The 19,509-nt window shown below is 41.1% G+C and overlaps 1 protein-coding gene across 3 annotated transcripts in view; it reads right to left on the reverse strand.

Moving 5' to 3' along the window:
- Positions 1 to 4,204: 4,204 nt before the first annotated feature.
- GALNT18 (polypeptide N-acetylgalactosaminyltransferase 18) overlaps positions 4,205 to 19,509 on the reverse strand; it is a 179,917-nt gene continuing 164,612 nt past the window's right edge. For all 3 annotated transcript variants that reach the window (XM_033062516.1, XM_033062514.1, XM_033062515.2), the window contains one exon: positions 4,205 to 4,666. In XM_033062516.1, coding sequence (XP_032918407.1) covers positions 4,520 to 4,666 — 147 coding nt within the window. In that variant the 3' untranslated portion in view covers positions 4,205 to 4,519. The remainder of the gene's footprint in view (positions 4,667 to 19,509) is intronic.

Raw genomic sequence — 19,509 nt, forward strand, 5'->3', positions numbered from 1 at the left:
TGTTAAAAAAGTTCTCAGATGGTTTATCACAAAAATCGCCTCAGACTGTTCAGAACAAGACTGAATTCAGGTAGTCACTTCCCCTGACAATGCAAAACTAATGTTAGTCAGTAAACAAAAATACATTGCTTTGCTGTTTTAGAATTTAGCCATAAATGACAGACCTGAGACTCAATTTCTGCACCTCTAAGTATTTTTAAGGCAAGGTGTGTAGCAGGGGGAAATTTAGAAAATCAGTAGAGAACACACTGATAGATAAAAGCCATGCTAATTGCCTGCTGAGCCCCTGTATTAGCACAGCTGTTTTGTATTCTGGTTGGAGAAGAAGTGGAAGACTTTTAACATTCACTTGAACAAACGTTCAAATAGGATGATGTGTTCTGCTTTTTTTGTCACATTAAAAACAGATGTAGTGCTGAAGGTGCTCTGTGCAGCAGTGCTGTAATTGTGAACCAAACCTGACATTTTGGTGTCTCATCTGCATGTCTGTAAGACTGCAGTTGGATAAAGTGCACTTTAATATGATTTTTCTTCTGTTGTGGCTGGCCAGTTAACAGTCTGTGTACATGCATGCTTATGTTTTATATATAAATTTACATGTATTTGATGATGTAGAGATAGATACACACATATCATTTAAGTCTGTAAGCAAAACTGTGATACAATCTAAGTATGACCTTACGAAATCTGTTTCCCTTTACATCTCAGCTAAGTAAGTATTCGGTGCCACCCAGTATAAAATGACATATGACAGCTACTTGCTTAATTATAATTTTTTGCAAGTACCTTTGATTAACATACATTAAAAGGTTCAGTGATTAGTTGTGACTGATTAACTTCTGCTTATAAAAGACACAGGAGGCATGATATTGGAGGATGAAATTTTGGTCTTTCAGAAAGATGAAACCAAAAGATCCTGCCTCTCCCATAACAAAAGAGGACAATCCTAAACTCCAGTCCTGCCTCTTCCACAGAAAAGAGGACAATCCTAAACCCTGCTCTGCTATCACTCCAAACAGATGCTGGCAAGGGTGGAAAGATCAGGCAGGCAAGGATAATCTTGAATTCTCCTGTCAGAGCTCCAGCTGGGAGTGAACAGCTCTGGTGCTGGTAATCCTGAATACATGTAGATTTGTAAAATTCAGTACATAAACATATAAATGAGTAAATTCCTGGAACTTGCTCCTTCCTGTACGTTGTCCCCATGTCACCAGCACAGCTTCTTTCCCCCTGGTGCTGCTGCCTTGCCCCTGTGCTGATGGGGTGACAGAACACAGTGGGAAACCACTGTAGGTGATATCCTGGCATGGGTGAGTGATACCTGAGAAGATATTTGCTGTCCATAAGTATTTAAGCAAGTACTGTAGGAAGAAGGATTAGGGTTTATTGAAATGTTGCTTCCTTTCATTGCCACCATATCCTTATCAGCTGGGAGATGTGCTAGATGTCCTGTTGTTATTTGACAAGAAAAACTGATCAAAATACATAGGAATAGTTGTCAAGCAGTAGCAGGAAGAGGGAGCTGACTGGATCTTTCTGGTCTCCATCTCTGACCACACTCTGAGCAGTTATGTGACTTCTGGAATGGTATTCCTTGCTATCTTTTCCTCTTTAGAACAATCAAACCCCCCCAAATACAAACAACTATTGTTAGGGAACATTTTTACCTTTTGAGGCAACTGATGGTTGAATAAGGCTCTATAGTTTTCCAGAAAGTGAAGATGAGTTTTATTTTTCCACTTGGTACTTTTGATAATTTGTCTTTTCCGTGTGAGGCAGTGTTTCTGTGGCTGTGTAATTTTTGTGCAGGTGAAAAAGAAAGTGATGAGGCAGTTCATGACTAAGAGTGTCCAGTGAAATGGGGCCACATCCTTCAGTTCTGCTTGTGCTGCTGTGTTTTTCTGAGAGGCTTGTCAAAGAAAGTCTGCTCAGAGACCAGAGGTCTCAGAGCACAGAAATGGTAATGCTTATGTGCACTCAGACATTTTACTGCACCCTTTTTGTAGGCTTGCCCACAGATTTAAACCCCTTTCCCTTTTATGATGTTACCACATAAAAATGTTTCTCTGAGATAAAAAACAAGGGGAAAAGTATATTCTGAAACATGCATCTTACCTATAGCCAAATTGCTGCAGTATAAAGTAATGTTTCAAGCCCAGATTTATGGGGTTTCCCCCCAGGAATTTTTACTCTGGTGATTCTGCTGTAGGTACTAGAATTGCAGTGCACTCAAACCCACAGTCACCAGAGAGGGATTCCCTGCAAGGAAGAGAAGTGTTCCTGAGTGCAGCCCCCTGGGAATGAAGGGGAGCAGCCCTGGAGCTGGTGTGGAGCTGGCGGGATTGGAACACGGTACCAGGCCAAGGAGCAGTGCCTTCCCACTGAAAGAGGGCAAATTTAGGGTGGATCTAAGGAGGAATTTTCTTGCTGTGAGGGTGGTGAGGCACAGGCTGGCCAGATGTGGATACTCCATCCCTGGGAGTGCCCAAGGCCAGGCTGGATGGGGCTGCAGCAGGTTGAGTGGAAGGGGTCCCTGCCCATGGTGGTTCTGGAGATCTTTAGGGTTTCTTCCAACCCAAACCATTCCATGACTCTGTGTTCTGGCACCATGACCAGGTTCACTTCAGTGGGGTGTGGGCTTTCTTTGTGGGTTGTTCTTTTTTTTCACTTGGCAGTGGGGATCAGCATGCTGCTGCAATGTGATCAGGAGTAACTCCAATCTTCTCTGGCAGATTCTAGATACAGGACACTCATTTTGGTATGAAACACAGCAGTTCAGAGCTCAGCACCTTTCTGTCAAGTCTTTGCCAGGTATCCCTCTCTAGTGCTCCTAAATAAAAACATCCCCAGACCAAAAAGAGAAGGCCCACAGTGGCAAGCCTGGAGAAATCCAGAGGACACTGATTGTATCCCCAGTATTTGTTGTTTTTCCTTATGTGGCTGCATCTCCACACACAGAAGCCTCAGTGTCTTTGCTGGGAGGAAGCTCAGTTTGTCTCCTGCTGCTCTGCATGTGCTCTGTGCTTTTTCTGCCTGGACATGCAGCTTCTTCCTCATTCATCTGGAATGGCTGAATTAGGGACTGCTCAAAACAACTCTGCACTCTAATTTTAATGTTAATTTTAATTTTAATGTGTGGTTTTTTCACTCAAAAAGGGTTGAGGGGCCTCCAAAGTCAGTCAAAGGTCAGGGGTTCAGCCCATCTCCATCTCTATGACTTTTCCCCTGTTGTTGGCTCAGGGTTTTTTTCTTTGATAAGCAGATGTATAATTACTATTCATCTATATATATGATAAATATATATAGCAGAAATTAGAACACCTAAATTAATGTGCCCCAAGGCTTATTGAACAGCCCAGAAAGCAATGCTGTGAGCTGATCCTGAATGTGAAGCCAGTCTGGCACATAACCAGTTCCAATGCAGGTTAGGGCTGTTGCTTACGGTAGCAAACAGAATAAAAAGAACAAATAGAGTAATAAAAGAGAAGGAATCTACATACAAATAAAAGCAACTGGAAATAGACTCTAGTAATCCCAGTGTTCTGGTTTACCTCATCAAATTTTCTCTCCTCACCAGTGTGATATGGAATTGCTTTCACACCTCCTTCAAGGCAGGGAGACAGGCAGAGGGAATTCATACCTTTTCTCTTGCATGGAGCCATTTTTCCCCAGGTCTGTGGTACCCAGGGAATAAATGCCTTTAAAAAAAAAAGGAGTTTTAAGAACAGTGAAGAATTGGAAGGGAAGTTCAGTCACTGAGAGGCCAACCCACTGCAAAATGTCAGGGTTTATATTTTAGTTTTCTTCCAGTAGCTGCTGCTTTTCTCTTGTAGCTTGTAGCTTCTTTTTACCAAATTATCTTTTTACCAAATTATCTTCCTTGCCTCATTTGAGCCCTGGGGTTCTCTTTGGGGTTTTATTAAGTGGTACTGGAGAGGGAAAATACCTGGGAGCATCTTGTACACCTCCACATACTGCACTTTCCCCTGTATTTGCACACCAGACAGATCTCAGGAGTGGGAGAATGGAGGAAATGCTCCCTCCCATAGCTGCAGCTGTTGGTGTGCAGGTAGAACTTTCATCACAAGTCTGGAGAATTCTGATGCTCTGCAGCAACATGCTGAGATCAGGCTTGGATTAATGAAAGCAATGAAACCAGCACTTAACTTCCACCGGGATTTCCATGGAGACAGCTAAACAGTAATAGCATTTGAACTTTTTTATTCAATAAAAGTTTGCGTTATAAATATTCTCCATTTGCTTCCTATTTACAGTTGTAAAATATTTTAGGATAGGCTACCCGTCACCTGTCATTCAGCATCTCTATAAATGTTCTGAAAACATCATTGTGAAATAAAAACGACTTATTTCCAGCCCACAAACCCTATTTCCACACACTCACAAAATCAGATCAGGGACAAAAAAGGGGAGAGAAGGAGCTGGGGCAGAATACAGTACAGCAGGGACAATGCAGTATTGCTACACAGTAGCAAAAGAAATGGGTACCAAATGCAGTCTGCTATGAGGACAGGCTTCTCAGGACGTTGGTGATGGACCAGCGCTGCCCTGAGCACTTCTGCAGGACCAGCTGGAATCCAAACTCGTTCTCATTGTTCTCCTGCAGCTCCAGGCAGCGCTTGGACTTGCGGTTCTGGATAGGACCTCCCTGCCAGGATTGGGGGGAAAAGAAAAAAGTGTTTGTGTTAAACACTGACCTTGCTGCAGTGCTACTGCAGGGTAATATAAATTATTATATTATCTATTACTGGGGGGTAATATAAGGTATTATATTATCTATAATATCTATTATCTATTATCTATGGAGTAATATAAATTATAGAACATTCCAGTGTCCTCCTACTGTGAAAAACTTCCCAGTTAGAGACAAGACAAGTGCTGGATTTGAATGAAGGTTCCTTTGTCACAGGGAGCCTTTGGTGAAATCTCTGGTGCAGCCTCAATTGCCTGGTTTCCATTTCAGCAAATGGGATTTCTGGAACTGAGCTGTGTTTCTAGCCGTGCATTTTAACCACGATCCAAAGCTTTCCTGTTTGCTTAAGTTCCCTGATTTTGTGGCTCTGCTGCACTTCTGAACACCAAAAATAAGGCAAAAGACAGGCAGGGTGTGCTGTATAAAGGATAAAATGCAAAAAAATTGTTTATTCCTTGAATACTGAAATGTCTTTTATAACCTTTTGTTGCTAATCCTCAGTATTGATTCTCTTCAATTCCCAGCTTAATGCTGCCTTATTCAAGCCCTGCTTTCACTTCTGAGTTTAAAGCATCAAGCTTTAAATCACTGCTATCACACAGATAACTACAGACCTCAATTACAATTAAATTGTCATGCAAGTGACATAAATTACATTTCCCCCCTTTAAATCTGTTTTCAGTTGGTTCTTTCCTCCTCTCTCCTGTCTAAGGAAGGCAATAGAGAACTTGTACACTTCAGTGTCTGGGAGGTTTCTTACAAGATCCACAGAGTAGAGTAATTGCACAGAAGTCTGAAAGTGCCTTTCTCTAAAGCATCTTGGACTTGTGCAGAGAATTACTGCCTTAATCTGCAAATCAAAGAATTGAGTCGGAGCAGATTAGTGCAGCTGAAGTATGAAAAGAGCAGAAGTATTTAAATTGCTTATATGTATACCATGGGAAAAAGCAGTTGCTATAAAAAACCCAAGACAAGCACCCAATTCCATACAAAAACCCCACACTTCAGGGTTTTGTTCAAGTCTGTGTTATCCCTTGCACTATGAAGGCAGAACTGGGCAGGATTTCTGTTCTAATCACAGGGATGTTGGCACATCCCACAGCAGGCAGTGTGCTGTTCCAGAGCAGCTGTTCCCAGCAAGGGCAGCTTGTGCCACCCAGCTCTGCCCATCCAGGGGCTGAGGGGCCCTCCCATCCCACCAGTAATGCTTGGCAAGAACTTCCTCTAACATCTGACTTCTAAAATCGTATTTTGGGCCTGGCTAATGAAATACAGGTCAGGTGTGAAAGCTCCACATGTTAAATACAGCTTTGGGTAAGAGGGACCATTTCTAGAATAATGCACAGAAATTAGAAAGGTGTGGCTCCCGTGAATGCTGCTGGTAGGTGTGTGTGCAGCCTTGATGCATTTCCCACAGACTGCTTCACTAGACAGGCTTGCAGAGGTATTTGAATCCCCCTCCATAATGAAAAGCTTGGTGAACTGCATCTTCCCCCTGCTGGACAGCTGTTTTGACATCTCTGTTAATAACACTCGTTAAATTTGGCTGTCTGGTGGGGGCATCAGCTCCAAGCTATCCAAAAGCAGAACACTGCATGACATACAAGAAACTAGGATGGAAATTTTGTCAAAGCTTTATCATGTGCCATTTCTTCTTTTACCCTAGACACTCACCCTAAATCTCCCCCAAACTATTCTCATTCCCCCACTCCCTTAGTTACTTTGGCCTCCTAGACATGACTGTAGTGAGGTTGGTTTCTTTCCCTCCAAATTAATTTAATGAGCTCTGAACTGGGTTATTCATGTATAAAACTGTGAGGTAATGGATATTTTCTCATTGTGAAAGGAGCAGTTATCTTGTTTTCTTCTAGAATAACATGCCCTTCCTATTCTTGATGAAAGATGTGGAGTGTGGTTTTCCACTGAGCAGACTCAGTGATGGCACCCAGGGTCAGCTCTCCTGGCTTGAATTGGGAATTACACCTCACAAGTGTCTCTGCCTGAACCCAAAATCCAGATTTAACTTCCTTGTGTTTTCAGCTGATGCTGGAGGTACTTGTGTTGCTGTTAGTTATGTAAACTAGTTTCGTATCTTTCATTTATTGGCTGTGTCTCATCCTTCCTGAGACATTCTCAGCTCAGACCCTGCAGTGGGAGCTGAGGAAAGCTGTCCCACTTTGCCTTGGTAGAAAATGAACTTGGTTGGGTCCATCACTTGCCTGATTTCTGGACCAGGGATATGACTCTGTACTCTTAGGCTTCTCCTGTAATTTCTTACTGTCAAAAGGGGAGAAACAGAATTCCCTCTCTCCATTTTTGGGAAGTATGGAACTTGGAACTATGGCAGCTAGAGGAAGGCACAGCATTAAGACTGAAAAGACTGCCATGCAGAGTTGGAGTTTTTCTGCTTAATTCCCAATGGTTTCAGTAGTCAAGGGTTTCTTCCACTTGAATGGACCCAAATACCTTGTGGATTTGGGGGTAGAGGAAGGAGGATGTTCCCAGTGGAGACAATTTTTTTCCTTTTTTCTACATTTTGCAGAGCAGACCTAGTGTTAAAGTAAATGTATTCATGAGAAAACACTTTAACACAGGCAGCTACACAAACAAAGTGTAAACCACTCCTAAGGAAAAACAAAACAAGCAAGCACCCAAAAAAGCAGATAAAGAGTCCCCTCGCACTCCTTCACTCTTTCTGCTGTGCTAAACAAGTGACTTGGGTGATAAAAAAGCCAAGGAAGCTGTTTTTGATGTGTGGGAAGTGCTGTGCATTGGCTGCTGAAAACCAGCCTGCTGAGTGCACTGGAGCTGCTGTAGGAATATAAAAGAGACACCAAAGTTAAATAGTGGCTAATGTGTGCGAATTGAGTGCTGTGGAGGGCAAGATGCTTCTAGCAAGATGTGCTTTTCTCACCACCAAAGAGAAAGGAAGGCTGGAGCCCTGTCAGGAGCTAAGGTGTTTGTGAGAGATGCCAGGCTGTGCAGAGCCCCTGCTCAGCCTCACAGAGGCTGCACACAGCTTTAGAGGCTTGCAGCAGGCATACCAATGAAAGAACTGCTCTGAAGCACAGGGATTATGGTTTGTCTGGTACTCATGTAAAATTTCCTGTTATTTTTCTACTTAACTGCGTTGGTTTTCAGCCCTTCACATGCCCAGAACAGCATGGACAGTGGGACTGTGCTGCCAGCTCTGACACCAGAGCTCCCTGAGCACCCCACACAGGCTGAGAGGCTGCACTGGTGAGCTGTGTAAGGGCTAAAGCAGAACTGAGCAACCCCAGGGACAGGGCTGGGCAGGCAGGACTGAGCCATCAAAAACTAACGCTCTCTTTTGCTCCTGTAACTGGCTTGGGCTCCAAATTACAGCATTCCTGAGTGGTTTCTGCAGTCTGTGTCATCATTAGCATTTGGAACCCTAAAGCCAAATGCAGGCAAAGGTGTCCTTTAAGTTAATTAATTTTTGCCTTTTTTTTCCCAGTAAGCAGTTATCCAACCTTATATCAAACTCTCATAATTAGGTTTGCTGCAAAATGTTTTATTGTGTTCCTAGACTTCAGGCTAAGTGAAAGGCAAGTTGCCCATCTGGGTTTCCCTTCCCCTTTCTAGGCAAGATCTCTGCTTTCCAATTTAAAGGGAAAAAGTTGGTAGCCTAGGGTAGTATCTTTAATCATGAGAAATTAAACATGATCCTTAGGCTGAAACAAGTTTCAAGAGGAATTCTGCACAATTGAACAGGATTAGGATTTAGATCACTGATGATGAGAGGCAGCTCCACAGCAGTAAAAGTCTCAAGAGGATAAATAAGATAAATAAGCATTCTGTAAAAAATAGTCTGAACATGTCAGCACTAACCAGTCTGACTGAGAACTGCACAGTTTTTGCAAAGCAAACTGAAGCAATTCCTGTGAGAAGCACAAAAGTTCTCAGCTGCTGCTGGCACTCAGAGAAAACTCCTGAATGCTTTGTGAGTGTATTTTAATGTTCACACTGTCTGCAGCCAACATCCCGGCACTCAGAGAGGAGAGCAATGCTTTTGGCTTCCTTTGGAGTTGCACTTTCTGCATTTTTGCTGTATGTAAGAGGTTTCCTTCCCAGTCCTTCACTACAGCAGAATTCATCCAGTAATGTGGCACTGAGAACAGTGCTGGATGTGCTGCAAACCCTGCAGTGCCCAGCTGGGCAAAGCAATGAGACAGTGCTGGCTGAGCTCGTCTCTGGGATTTGTTTTGGTTTGCTGGGGATGGTGGATGCACAGGTACCAAACCTGATTGCTTGGAGAGACCAGGGGTGTGAAGTGAGAGCTGGAGGTGTCAGCACTACTGAAAATCGGACTGATGGCTACTTTTAAGGAGTTACTCTAAAGTGGACATTTTCCTTTCAGAGTTTAAACTTTCTTTTTGCTCATCATATTAAAGCTCATGTTATTCTACCTAGAAGAGAAAACCCATGCTCCTCTCTGCTTGCCTAGACAGGGATATTTCAGAAAAAGGTCTTAAAAGGTTAATAAGTATGTGCAGCCTCCTATCACATACACTGTATAGATCCTTGCATTCTCTAGTCTATTAATTTTCTATTCTGACCTTAATCAGTGACCTCAAATATTTACATGTTCTCTCTGCCTTTGAGGCAGAAACTCTCATCTTTGCTGTTGCTTTGATACATTTGAATCAAAGAACTATGATGAGGTGTATGAGACAATCTCCACTCCAAACAGAACATGTGATCTCCTCCTACATTTCCCCAGAATACTGGGGTAAATCTGCAGTGACTATTAGTACACCAAATTTAATCCCAAAGAAAATTACTCAAATTACCCAAGGCATTTTTTCCCTCTGTGATTCACTTCTGTATGGATGTTGAAGCAATAAGCAAGTGTTCATAGGAAGAAGGGAATAATTTATCCCATCTAATAATTAATGCATTTTCAGTATTGCTCATTTCATGGAAATATTGGATGTTGTTATTCAGTTCAGATTTTCTGCTTTTTGGCTGTATAAAGGATATGGATATATATAACACAGAGGTGACTAATTAACTCCTTCTTGTATGCCAACTTTTCCAGCTCTAACAGGTGTGCTGTAACTAAAGCAGGCTCTATAACCTATCTTTCGCTGTTCGAACCTTTCATCAATAATTTGAACTATTTTAATGGAAATCTTTCTTACTGAAGTATAGTGTTAGCTACTCTGACTCAGAGACATACTTCCTAATATATTTTATATGAGTACTGTGAAAATAAGGTGCATTTAACTGCTTTTATGTGTATGAAGTATCATATACAGAAGGTTTATATATTAAAAATATATTGTTATCTGTTCAGCTATTTAGATCTTTATTTACAGACAAACAAGAATTTTTACAAGACACACTTGAAATGTAAATTTATTTTTCCAATACTAAAGACAACTAATTACTGTGTACAATGTAAATTTAAGTGGTGCTATAATAGGGCTCAGCCAAACCATTTCTTAAGGAAAAAGTAATTTTCTTCTCTCCTCCTGCACTCAAGTTGTGCTGTCAGGGAGCCTCCCAAGCACTTCCATCCACTTGCTGGTGCTCAGTGTGTAAATACTGTGAAACATCCTCTGACAGTGGGATTAGACACATCATTCAGCAGTTCCACCACTTTAATGTCTACATCTCAATTTTGTCTCATTCCTCTCCCACGACATCTGAGCGCTCAGGTTTTACATGATCATAAATGCTGAATTTTCATAATGCTGCACCAAATCTTTAACACTGCAGCTGTGACAAATCAAATGAAGCAGCCTCATCTGTTTGTCCAGGGCAGGTTTCTGTAACTTTCAGTGGTCTGTGCAATCATTTTCTGTTTTATTTACTCTAGACTGGATGGTCTGATTTGCTTACTCTCTCCAGGATGCAGAAACACATGATACTGTTAATTAAGGTATTAAAATAAAAGCAATTAAATCTGGTACAAAGAAATGCAGTTTCATACAGAGAATGCAACTGGAATAGAAAAAAATTAAAGAGATACAGCACAAAGATCAGAGAAGGAACATATGGATAGATAGATACCTATTACTAACATTTCTCCACATATATGTAAAGAAAAACATTTATAACAGGTTGCAGTCCTGCTAGCAAGATAAGGACAATAATAACTTGAAAAATCATTAAATCCAAGCCTTCACTGAAATACCAAGAAGCTCTTCAGGATATGATAGCTGGAAATGTGTTTTACTACATAAGATTGAGATAAGACTAAGAAAATGGAAGTTTTGGAGTAGAATGCATTGGCCAGACTAAGCTATTTTTCAGAAAGCAAACATGAATTATTACTGTATCAGCAGAGGGCAGGAAATGTTCCTGACATACAGAAAAGCATCTGTAGAAAGAAGTACTGCAGGTATAAGACGTGATTTTTGGAATTAATTTGGAACACTGCCTCGTGGGGGGATGGCTGTGGTAGAGTGGCAAGCAGATTAAAAAGGGAATCAGTCCTGGTAATTATGGCTGCATGCAGAATGTACAGCTGAAGGCATTGTTTGGTTTTTATGTGGCAGCAAATCCAGATGCTGATGTGTTGTGTTGATCTTCTGAGAGCCAGGCTTACCTAGCAAGTCCTTGGTGCAAAAGGGAAATGTGGCTTGATGCTCTGCAGCTGAGGATGATGTGCTGGTTTTCCTGAGCACAGCTGTCCCGAGTCAGCAGTAACAGGACAGGCCACTCAGAAATCAATTCCCTTTTTGGCAACCTAAAGCAGTAAGCTGCAGATGCATGTTGGTGAGGGATGATCCACAGACTGGTATTTCTGATTTTATTTTCTTCACCACTGAAGGGGATGATGTTCACACTTGTGTCCTCCTTTGCCCAGATCTGCCTGCAGCCCTGCTTGGGAGCATTCAGCAAACTGCACATGCTGGACCCAGCACATCCAGCACTGCCTGGCTGCTGAGTGCTCCAACTTTGATGCTCCAGCTCTAAATCAGAACTTCAGGTGTGCTGCTGAACTATGTCAGTTCACAGCAACAACTACACCTGCTGCATCTTATACTGCCTCTAGTAGGAGAGATGGGTATTTAAATATTTAAATATTTAAACACTTCTGGAGTCTTGGATGAGGCTTGACCTATACAAAATATCCAAAGTTAATGCTTTGTTCAGTGTTTTCTGCAGGGTAATTTTTCTCTAACGAAAATCCATAATTTTTTACAATTTTTCTTTTCACTGATTGTGCCATGCAACAGCTGCCTGTGTAGTTAAACAATGTCTTGATACAACTAAGAAAAAGGCAGGAGTGCTGGAGACATTTGGTTTATTTGCATGTTTTAATCATGCATTTTGTGAAAAGCTCAGAAAAGTTACCTTTTTGTCTTTCATTCTGAGATTACATATAAAAGATTTCTGCAAACAACTCAGGCTTGATTAATCTGCTCTGATCTTGGCTTGCTTCAAGATGTTTAAAGTGTAAGAGAGAGGCAACAAAGATGTTTTGAAGTGTGATGGAATATTCAGATGGTAGGGAGTTACAAAATATAGTAACATGAAACAAAAACAGGACTTTGCTTGGTAGGGGAATGAAAATTAGTGGGACTTGCCTTTAGTGTTCAAAAGCATGAATACCTCTGAATAGCACTGAGGAAACTGGTAAACAAAATTTCTAAGGAAAAAGGGAGTGTTAGATTAAAATTTTGCTGCAACTCTTGTGATTTATGAGAGTGTAGGAAACTTGTTGAGTTCATTATCTCAGACATCAATGTTCAGTGACTGACTAGATGTTTTTGATGGGCTGAATTAATTTTAAGAGTGCTGATAACTCTTTTCAGGCATGCTGAGATGGTCATTTGGACAAATCAAGCCTCAGTCTTCTGGAGGAGAGCACATCAGGGGTCAAGAAGGGAATTTCCTCCTGGACTTACAGTGAACTGCTGGCAAGCACTGACCATTGCCTGGGGCAGTCTTCTGGATGAGGTAATTAATCTACTTAATTAATTTTGTGATCTGTGATGCAGCAAATTGTGTATTCCAAGGTCTTGCCTTCCTACTTGGTTTTGAAGTAATATTATTGTGATATATAGAATTACAGAAGTATTTTGGTGGCAAAAAGCCTTTTAGATCATTGAGTTCAACCATTAATTCAACACTATCAGTTCTATAACCAAACCATGTCCCTAAGTGCCACTTCAACATATCTTTTAAATATCTCCAGGAATATTTAGATAAGTCCTTTCAGCACAACTAGGAAACCTAAAATTTTTATATTTTTCGCAGCCATGTTAACAGATTTCCAAAGGTTTATGGGGTTTAGATGAGAGTGTTGGTGAGAAATAACTCCCTTGGAAAACAAAAATACTTCAATGACAATTTTATTTCTTTTGTGTGTATGTTGTGTTTAATTAATCTAAGTTTTCTAATCTGAATGCTCTGTAAGAAGGAGGCTTAATGCATTTTAACCCAGAAACTGAACTACTTGCATTATCATTACATGCTTATGATTAAACCAGTCTCTAGAGCCTAAGAAATAAATTGAGTGCCAAGTGAAGAAAATTAGGAAATGAATTTGCACCAGTATTTCAATTGATCTGCGTAGTCTAACATGGGAATTTAGGCTGGGCTCTTTGGGATCTGATCACAGTGTCTAGTTATTGAAAATGGCTTTTTCCCCACTAACCACACAAGTCTGATTATAACTGATATTGGGAAAGGAATGTCCTTGCTGCTGCAGCACAAGCCTTGTGTAGTTTACTCAGACGGTAATGAAAGTAATCTGGTTGCTTGTCTAATATACTGAGTGTCACCACTCTTGGGTTCAGGACACCATGCTTGATGGCCTGATCATTTCATTGAATAACAAACATTTTTCTTGTCATTTTTTTCATCCTGATTTATTTGACTTCCATGGGAACATTTTTCTCATCTGTTCTCAGACTGTAGACGATTACTTGGTAACCAAATCTTGCCTACATACACACTGCTTTTATGTCCATTGGGATTTAAAGATGCAACTTTTACTGACTTGATAGGGACAGAGTTTTGTTTCCATTATTTAGAAATAGTAACAGCAAAACTGCTTTCTTCCCTCCCACAGCTGGGGCAGAGACTGGAGCAGCAGGGCTCAGGAGGAACCCAAAGCAGCTCAGGCCCTGCATAGGTGAGTGCTGGCTGCCACCCAGGTTGGGTTCAGGAGACATTCTGGATTTGGCCCATGCAGTGCCTTGGCAGTGATGGAATTGTTGTCACCTCGTCACCTGTGACTGCTGGATGCAGCCTGAAGTTAGCAAGGATCATGTGCAACTCCAGCAAATTATTTCTTTGTAAATAAATGTGGCATTTCAAATTAGATGCTAAAATATGCAAATAGGGTATCTGTTTTGAAGGAAAAACATGGGTATGTGTTAACTTTCTTCTAAATTAATTCAGCACAAGTGTCTTTGGAGCTTAAATGTAGTTCTCAGGAGAGTAAATACTGCATAATGTGATATGCTAGAAAAGATTTGAAATGCACCCACTAAAAGCTCATTTTACTGCTGTGTTTCACACCAACTTTCTAGCTGGCAAGTTCTACACCAATTTGCAAAGATTACAACTTGCTACTAGAAAATGACTCCAAATAGAAAACTAAACTGATGCAATGAAATTTTGGTTACCACTAGCTGTGGCAATAATTAACAAGTAAATTTAACATCAGTCAGCAACAAATGCCAAGCAAATCTAGCATCAGTTGTTGAAACAAAATATTGTTATAGTACTATTTCGGTTCCGTATTTCTGCGCATGATTTTGGAAAGACATTTTCATATTTAAGTTGCAGTCAAGTATTCAAAATGGAGAAGGCCTGTATACATTCAGATTTTTGTACTTCTCAATTCCATTCTCCATGAATGGTAATAAAATGTTTATAGGCTTATCGTAAGACGTAGTTCATGGTGAATAAAACGAAATATTTTAATACACCTTCTTTAGAATTAATATTGTCATATTAAAATATGACAAGACTATTAAGTTACACATGTCTTAGGGACAAATTTACTGGAGCAAAATGAAACTGAACCATTAACTACAGTTTTCTCATGTCTAAGCAGAACAAGGGTTCAGCTTCCTTGTCCTCCAGCTGTAACACCTTGTGCAGTTATCCAGTTAGTTCAAATATGAAGTACAGGCAAGCTGGGGTAATATTTGATCAAAAAATGGGCAAAGAATTCCTAAATATTGAAATGCTGATGATGTACTGGACCCCTGCACTGGGCCCCTGGGGTTTGTGGAAGTGCTCTTTTATGTCTGAGCTTCAGAACTCCACACTTGGCAACGCTGGTTACTTAAAAGTCAGATTGCCTCACTAAAAATACAGGGTTTCGCCTAGTCTGTTGGCTCATTTAATTGAGTAATTAGGTTCTGTTTTTCTTTATATTCCTCCTGCAGGATCAAAGTCTGTGTCTCTTTAATGGGATGACCATCCCTCTCTGCTGTGAGCTGCCAGGCAAACAGCACTGCCTAATTCCACAGCTCTGCATCAGCCCAGAGACATCCTGGGGAGCATTGCATCCTCTGTGGTCAGAAACACCACAGCAATCCAAACTCCTGACAAGCCACTGGTGCTGCTTTGCCAGCCTGTGGCTCTCTAGAGGGAGGATCTGCTGAAGGGGATGTGGCCACTGCTCCTCAGAAACACAGCTCTGCTGGGATGGATCCCTCTGGCAGGGATGTCCTTGGCTAAGGGATGAAAACACGAGTGGGCATTAGGATTGGGCTGCTGAGGAATGGTGTTGGGCTCTGCACTCTGTGTGCCCAGCCAGGGGGCATCTGAACCTGGTGCAGAGATTCTCTGCCTGCTTCCCAGCCCAGCAGCTCAATCCTGCATTCCTGTGCTGCTCTGGGATGTGCTGTGGGTCAGGCAGTACTGAACAGTTCATTTGCATTAGATAAAGGGGGAACAGTCACTGAAGGGCAAAGTCTGCAGGAGGAACAAGACGTAAATACAGTAATTTAATGTCTATTCTTTCTTTATATAGCTAAACAGAAGATTTAAATAAGATCTAAATCATCATGTTTGTCTGAGGAATACCTGTAACAACTCAGTAATTAATATGCTTGTTCCCTTTTCCTTCCCAAGCAATTCCTGCTAAGATATTTAGGAAATACATATTCTAACTACAGCTGCCAGCAGCAAATTTTATTTATAGTTTCTGGCCATAGTATAAACCACTCCCTCCAAACATTTAACATCTTCTCCCTCCCATGATGGATGTGGTGAGTGTCCATCCCCACAGATTCTTCCTACCTTTGAGACAACCACACTGGAAGCTGAATTATTTAAATTAACTAAATGTGAAACAGATGTAAATGATTAATCCCAAGTTTTTAGCTCAGCCTGGTTGTCCTTTCCTGGGGCCTCACCTGTCCAGGTGCTCTGGCCCTTTCCCACAGCTGGGAGCCCCTCCTGTGCCACCACCATCCCTGCAGCAGCCCCAGCACAGGGGGCTGGGACAGTGACAGTGACAAATGCTGCTGAGCTGGAGCTTGGTGCCAGCCCCTGTTCCACTGGAGCTGCTGCCAGCAGAGTCTGCACCAAAACCAGCTCACAGCCTGAGCTCTGCCTCTCCTGATAGTTCATGAGCCACAGCAGCTTCCTTGAGACCATGCTTCAAATCATGTTTTACTAAAATTCTGACCTTTTCACTACCATGTAATTCTTGCCTCTTTCTTATCTGCCCTGTCTAATTTCTGCTTGCTTATTGCATTTTTGCTACAAGCTCTAACTTTGTTCTGATTAAACAAAAAAAGTGGTGAGACAGACTGAACAAGGTGAGCTGTCAAACACCCAGAAGACATTCCAGCATAAGATTATTTCCAAAATAAACATTTCCCTAAGAGAAGGCTTGACAAACAGCCTGAACAATAAAATTCTTGAGCACCACCCAGCTGATGGGAGTCTTTTCTGGGCTAATTTACATAATTTGACATAATTACTGTTATAAACGCTTGAAGAAGCTTTGGAAGCAAGAAAGCCACCAAAGCCTACATTTTATTGGGTCTCATTGCATTTGGCAGCTGTACAAAACTGTGGAGCATGGAAATGTGCTCATCAGGATAGATCCTGATTATACAAACACAAGCTACAAGCTCTGAATGCTCAGTGCAATTTCTGTACAGGACAAAGACTGGAGGTAGTGATTCCCTCCAGGTGCCTGCCCATCAAACCACAGTTTTGTCCACAAGGCAGCAGTGGACACCTGGTGCCTCATTCCAGCTGCCTGCAACTGAAGATGGGGAATATAAAATTTTAAAACTGAAGTAAAGGATAACATAAAGAAGAAATGAAGTTTGATATATATGCACAAGCATACATATATGTGTATACACACACTTCTGATCTAAAAGATGTGACTTCATAATTAATTAAATAATTCTTTAATAGATCTATAGAAGCAAGGAATCCCCTGAGGACAAGCCCATGTTCTACTTTTGTCATGTGGAATTCACTCATCATTACACAGTACAAAGGAGGAGGAAAGTGTTACCTGAAGGATATATTTTTTAAAGTACAGTTTTCTATGAGCCAGACTGCTATCTATGTCCCACACAGACTATTGTGGGGGCTCCCAGATTATAGTGTTTCCTCATTCAAACTAATTCAACATAAACCTCTGTAAAGCAGTGAAAATATACATTTTTGTCCTGACCAGGGAAATCTAGTTCAATCATTTTATCTTCCTTTGGGTGGTCAGTCTGTTTCCTGTTCCCTTTCTGAGACAATTCTCCACTCTGCTCTATTTTCACTTACCTGTGCCATCAGACATTCTCATGGAATGGCTCAAGAACCCAGAGAAGCTGCAGCTAAAGGAAAGTGCTACAAAGGGCTACGACTAGCAGCTAAATTTTAATTAATAGTTCACAAATTTCAAGATTATATAAGCATCAATTCTTACAGTCCTGATTACTCACAGTAGTCCTGCTCACTGCACAATATGGAAAAAAATACCAGAGCTTTAAAAAAGTGATTACAAAGTGTCTTTTTAGAAAGAGAGAGCTTCCAAGGCAGCCAGACAATCACATCTTTTCACCAGACTAAATGGGAGCACTTCAAATGGAGTTCACCAGTTACCTTGGCAAGCCTTGATGACATTAATTAACTTTCAACTTACAGAATGTACCAAGGCTGGGTACCACACAGTATGTGGAGCAATAATGACATTTTAACTGTATTGGATATTAGCAAAACACTTTTTGAACAGAAAAAATTTAATTATTTCATTTTTCTTTTAATCTATCATGAAAAAACAACTAATTAGCTTTCACTTCTCTTGGGGAAAAGCTCCTTTGCAGAAGGAAGAGAGAGGCCATAGAGTCAAATTTACCTTCATTGAGATATTTTAGCTGGAACATGGAATTGCAACAAACCTACTGCTAAATGCCATTTTTAAAGATTTTAATAGCTAAATTATCAAGGCCTTCTATTGCTGCCCCCTGACCCCCCCAAAATACACTCTGACATTATCAGCATTATGAAATAGCAGCAGTATCCTGGAGTAGAAACCATTAATTGTCACCAAAACTTTGGGGTATACAGTGCAATCACTGGAGAGGTGGACCATATAAATGTTAGTGAAACACTCTTCAATGTTAATTATACTTTTTAGAAATGCTATAAAAAATGAAGTGCAATGGATACAGTGAGGCTCCTCTCATGAGAAGAACTTGTGAGATGATATAATTAAAACTTTGCCCTTGAGGGGCCAATTTAGGGATTTCACATCTGTTGCTTGAGAGCTGCCTCTTGAAGACCTAGATGACTTTCAAGTATAAACACAAAACAAGCTAATACTGTGCTGTACTGATTAATGTCCAGATGCTGTCTGCACCAAGATTGACACTGCTGTATTAACAAGGTCCTAAAGTATATGGATAATGGCTGTTAAAGAAATTATTGTCTTGACAGAGAAGATATTTGCCAACCCACATGGATGTTACAGAAAAATTAAATGCAGGGAAAAAAAATGCTTTTAATGGTGAGCCTCATTCTGTGGGCTGGAATACCCAACCACATTTGTTGACTCAAAACTTCAGAGGAGCAGCTGTGACACCAGGCAAACTCACACCAGCTATGGCATTTCCCCCAGAAGGTAAATCATGCACTTGTTCAGGAAAGTAATGTCATTTCATTTCATTTAGTCACCAGTGTGCAAGTACCTGACATGGCAAAGTTCCATTCTGTTACACTTACCTTAGGGAAAAACTCATCTTTGTTTGAAAACCAGAATTTGAGCGTCTTTAGCTTCCAACCATTGGAACCTGTTTTGTCTTCAGGGTAACCTAGGGTTTCTCTGTGGAAACACTGAGATGCCTTGAGGCACCTTGCCACGTCCTCTGAGCTAAACCAGAGTGATCTCCACAAGTGTTATGTGGCAGAGCACCTTTTCTGGCCCCAAAGCTGCTGTGGCTTCTTTACTCTCCCTTGTGTCCCTAAATCAGCTCTGAATGCAGACCCTGGCCTGCCCTTAGTGTCCTGTCAGCATCCTCATCTCTGGGAAAGCCCCTCTCAGCCTATCCCTCTCACACTCATGTGCAAAAGCCTTTCTAGGAAAAACACTGCAGAACTGGCTCATTATGAGGCTGTTATCCCCAATGATCCTCTACCCTCCTTTCTGAGTTGCTAAAACTCAGAAACTAAAAAAGAAACAAAAAAACCAAAAATATTTATGTTCTTTATTATTAAATAGGTTACTTTAAATTTAATTCCGCCGAGATAACTGTTTTCCCCCTCCATAACACTACTCTGCTTTAGAAACAAGTTATTTATGTTGAACTCAGAAAATATAACCCAAGTTTTGTACCCTA

Source organism: Catharus ustulatus, chromosome 6 (assembly GCF_009819885.2).
Source record: "Catharus ustulatus isolate bCatUst1 chromosome 6, bCatUst1.pri.v2, whole genome shotgun sequence".
Lineage (NCBI taxonomy): Eukaryota > Metazoa > Chordata > Aves > Passeriformes > Turdidae > Catharus > Catharus ustulatus.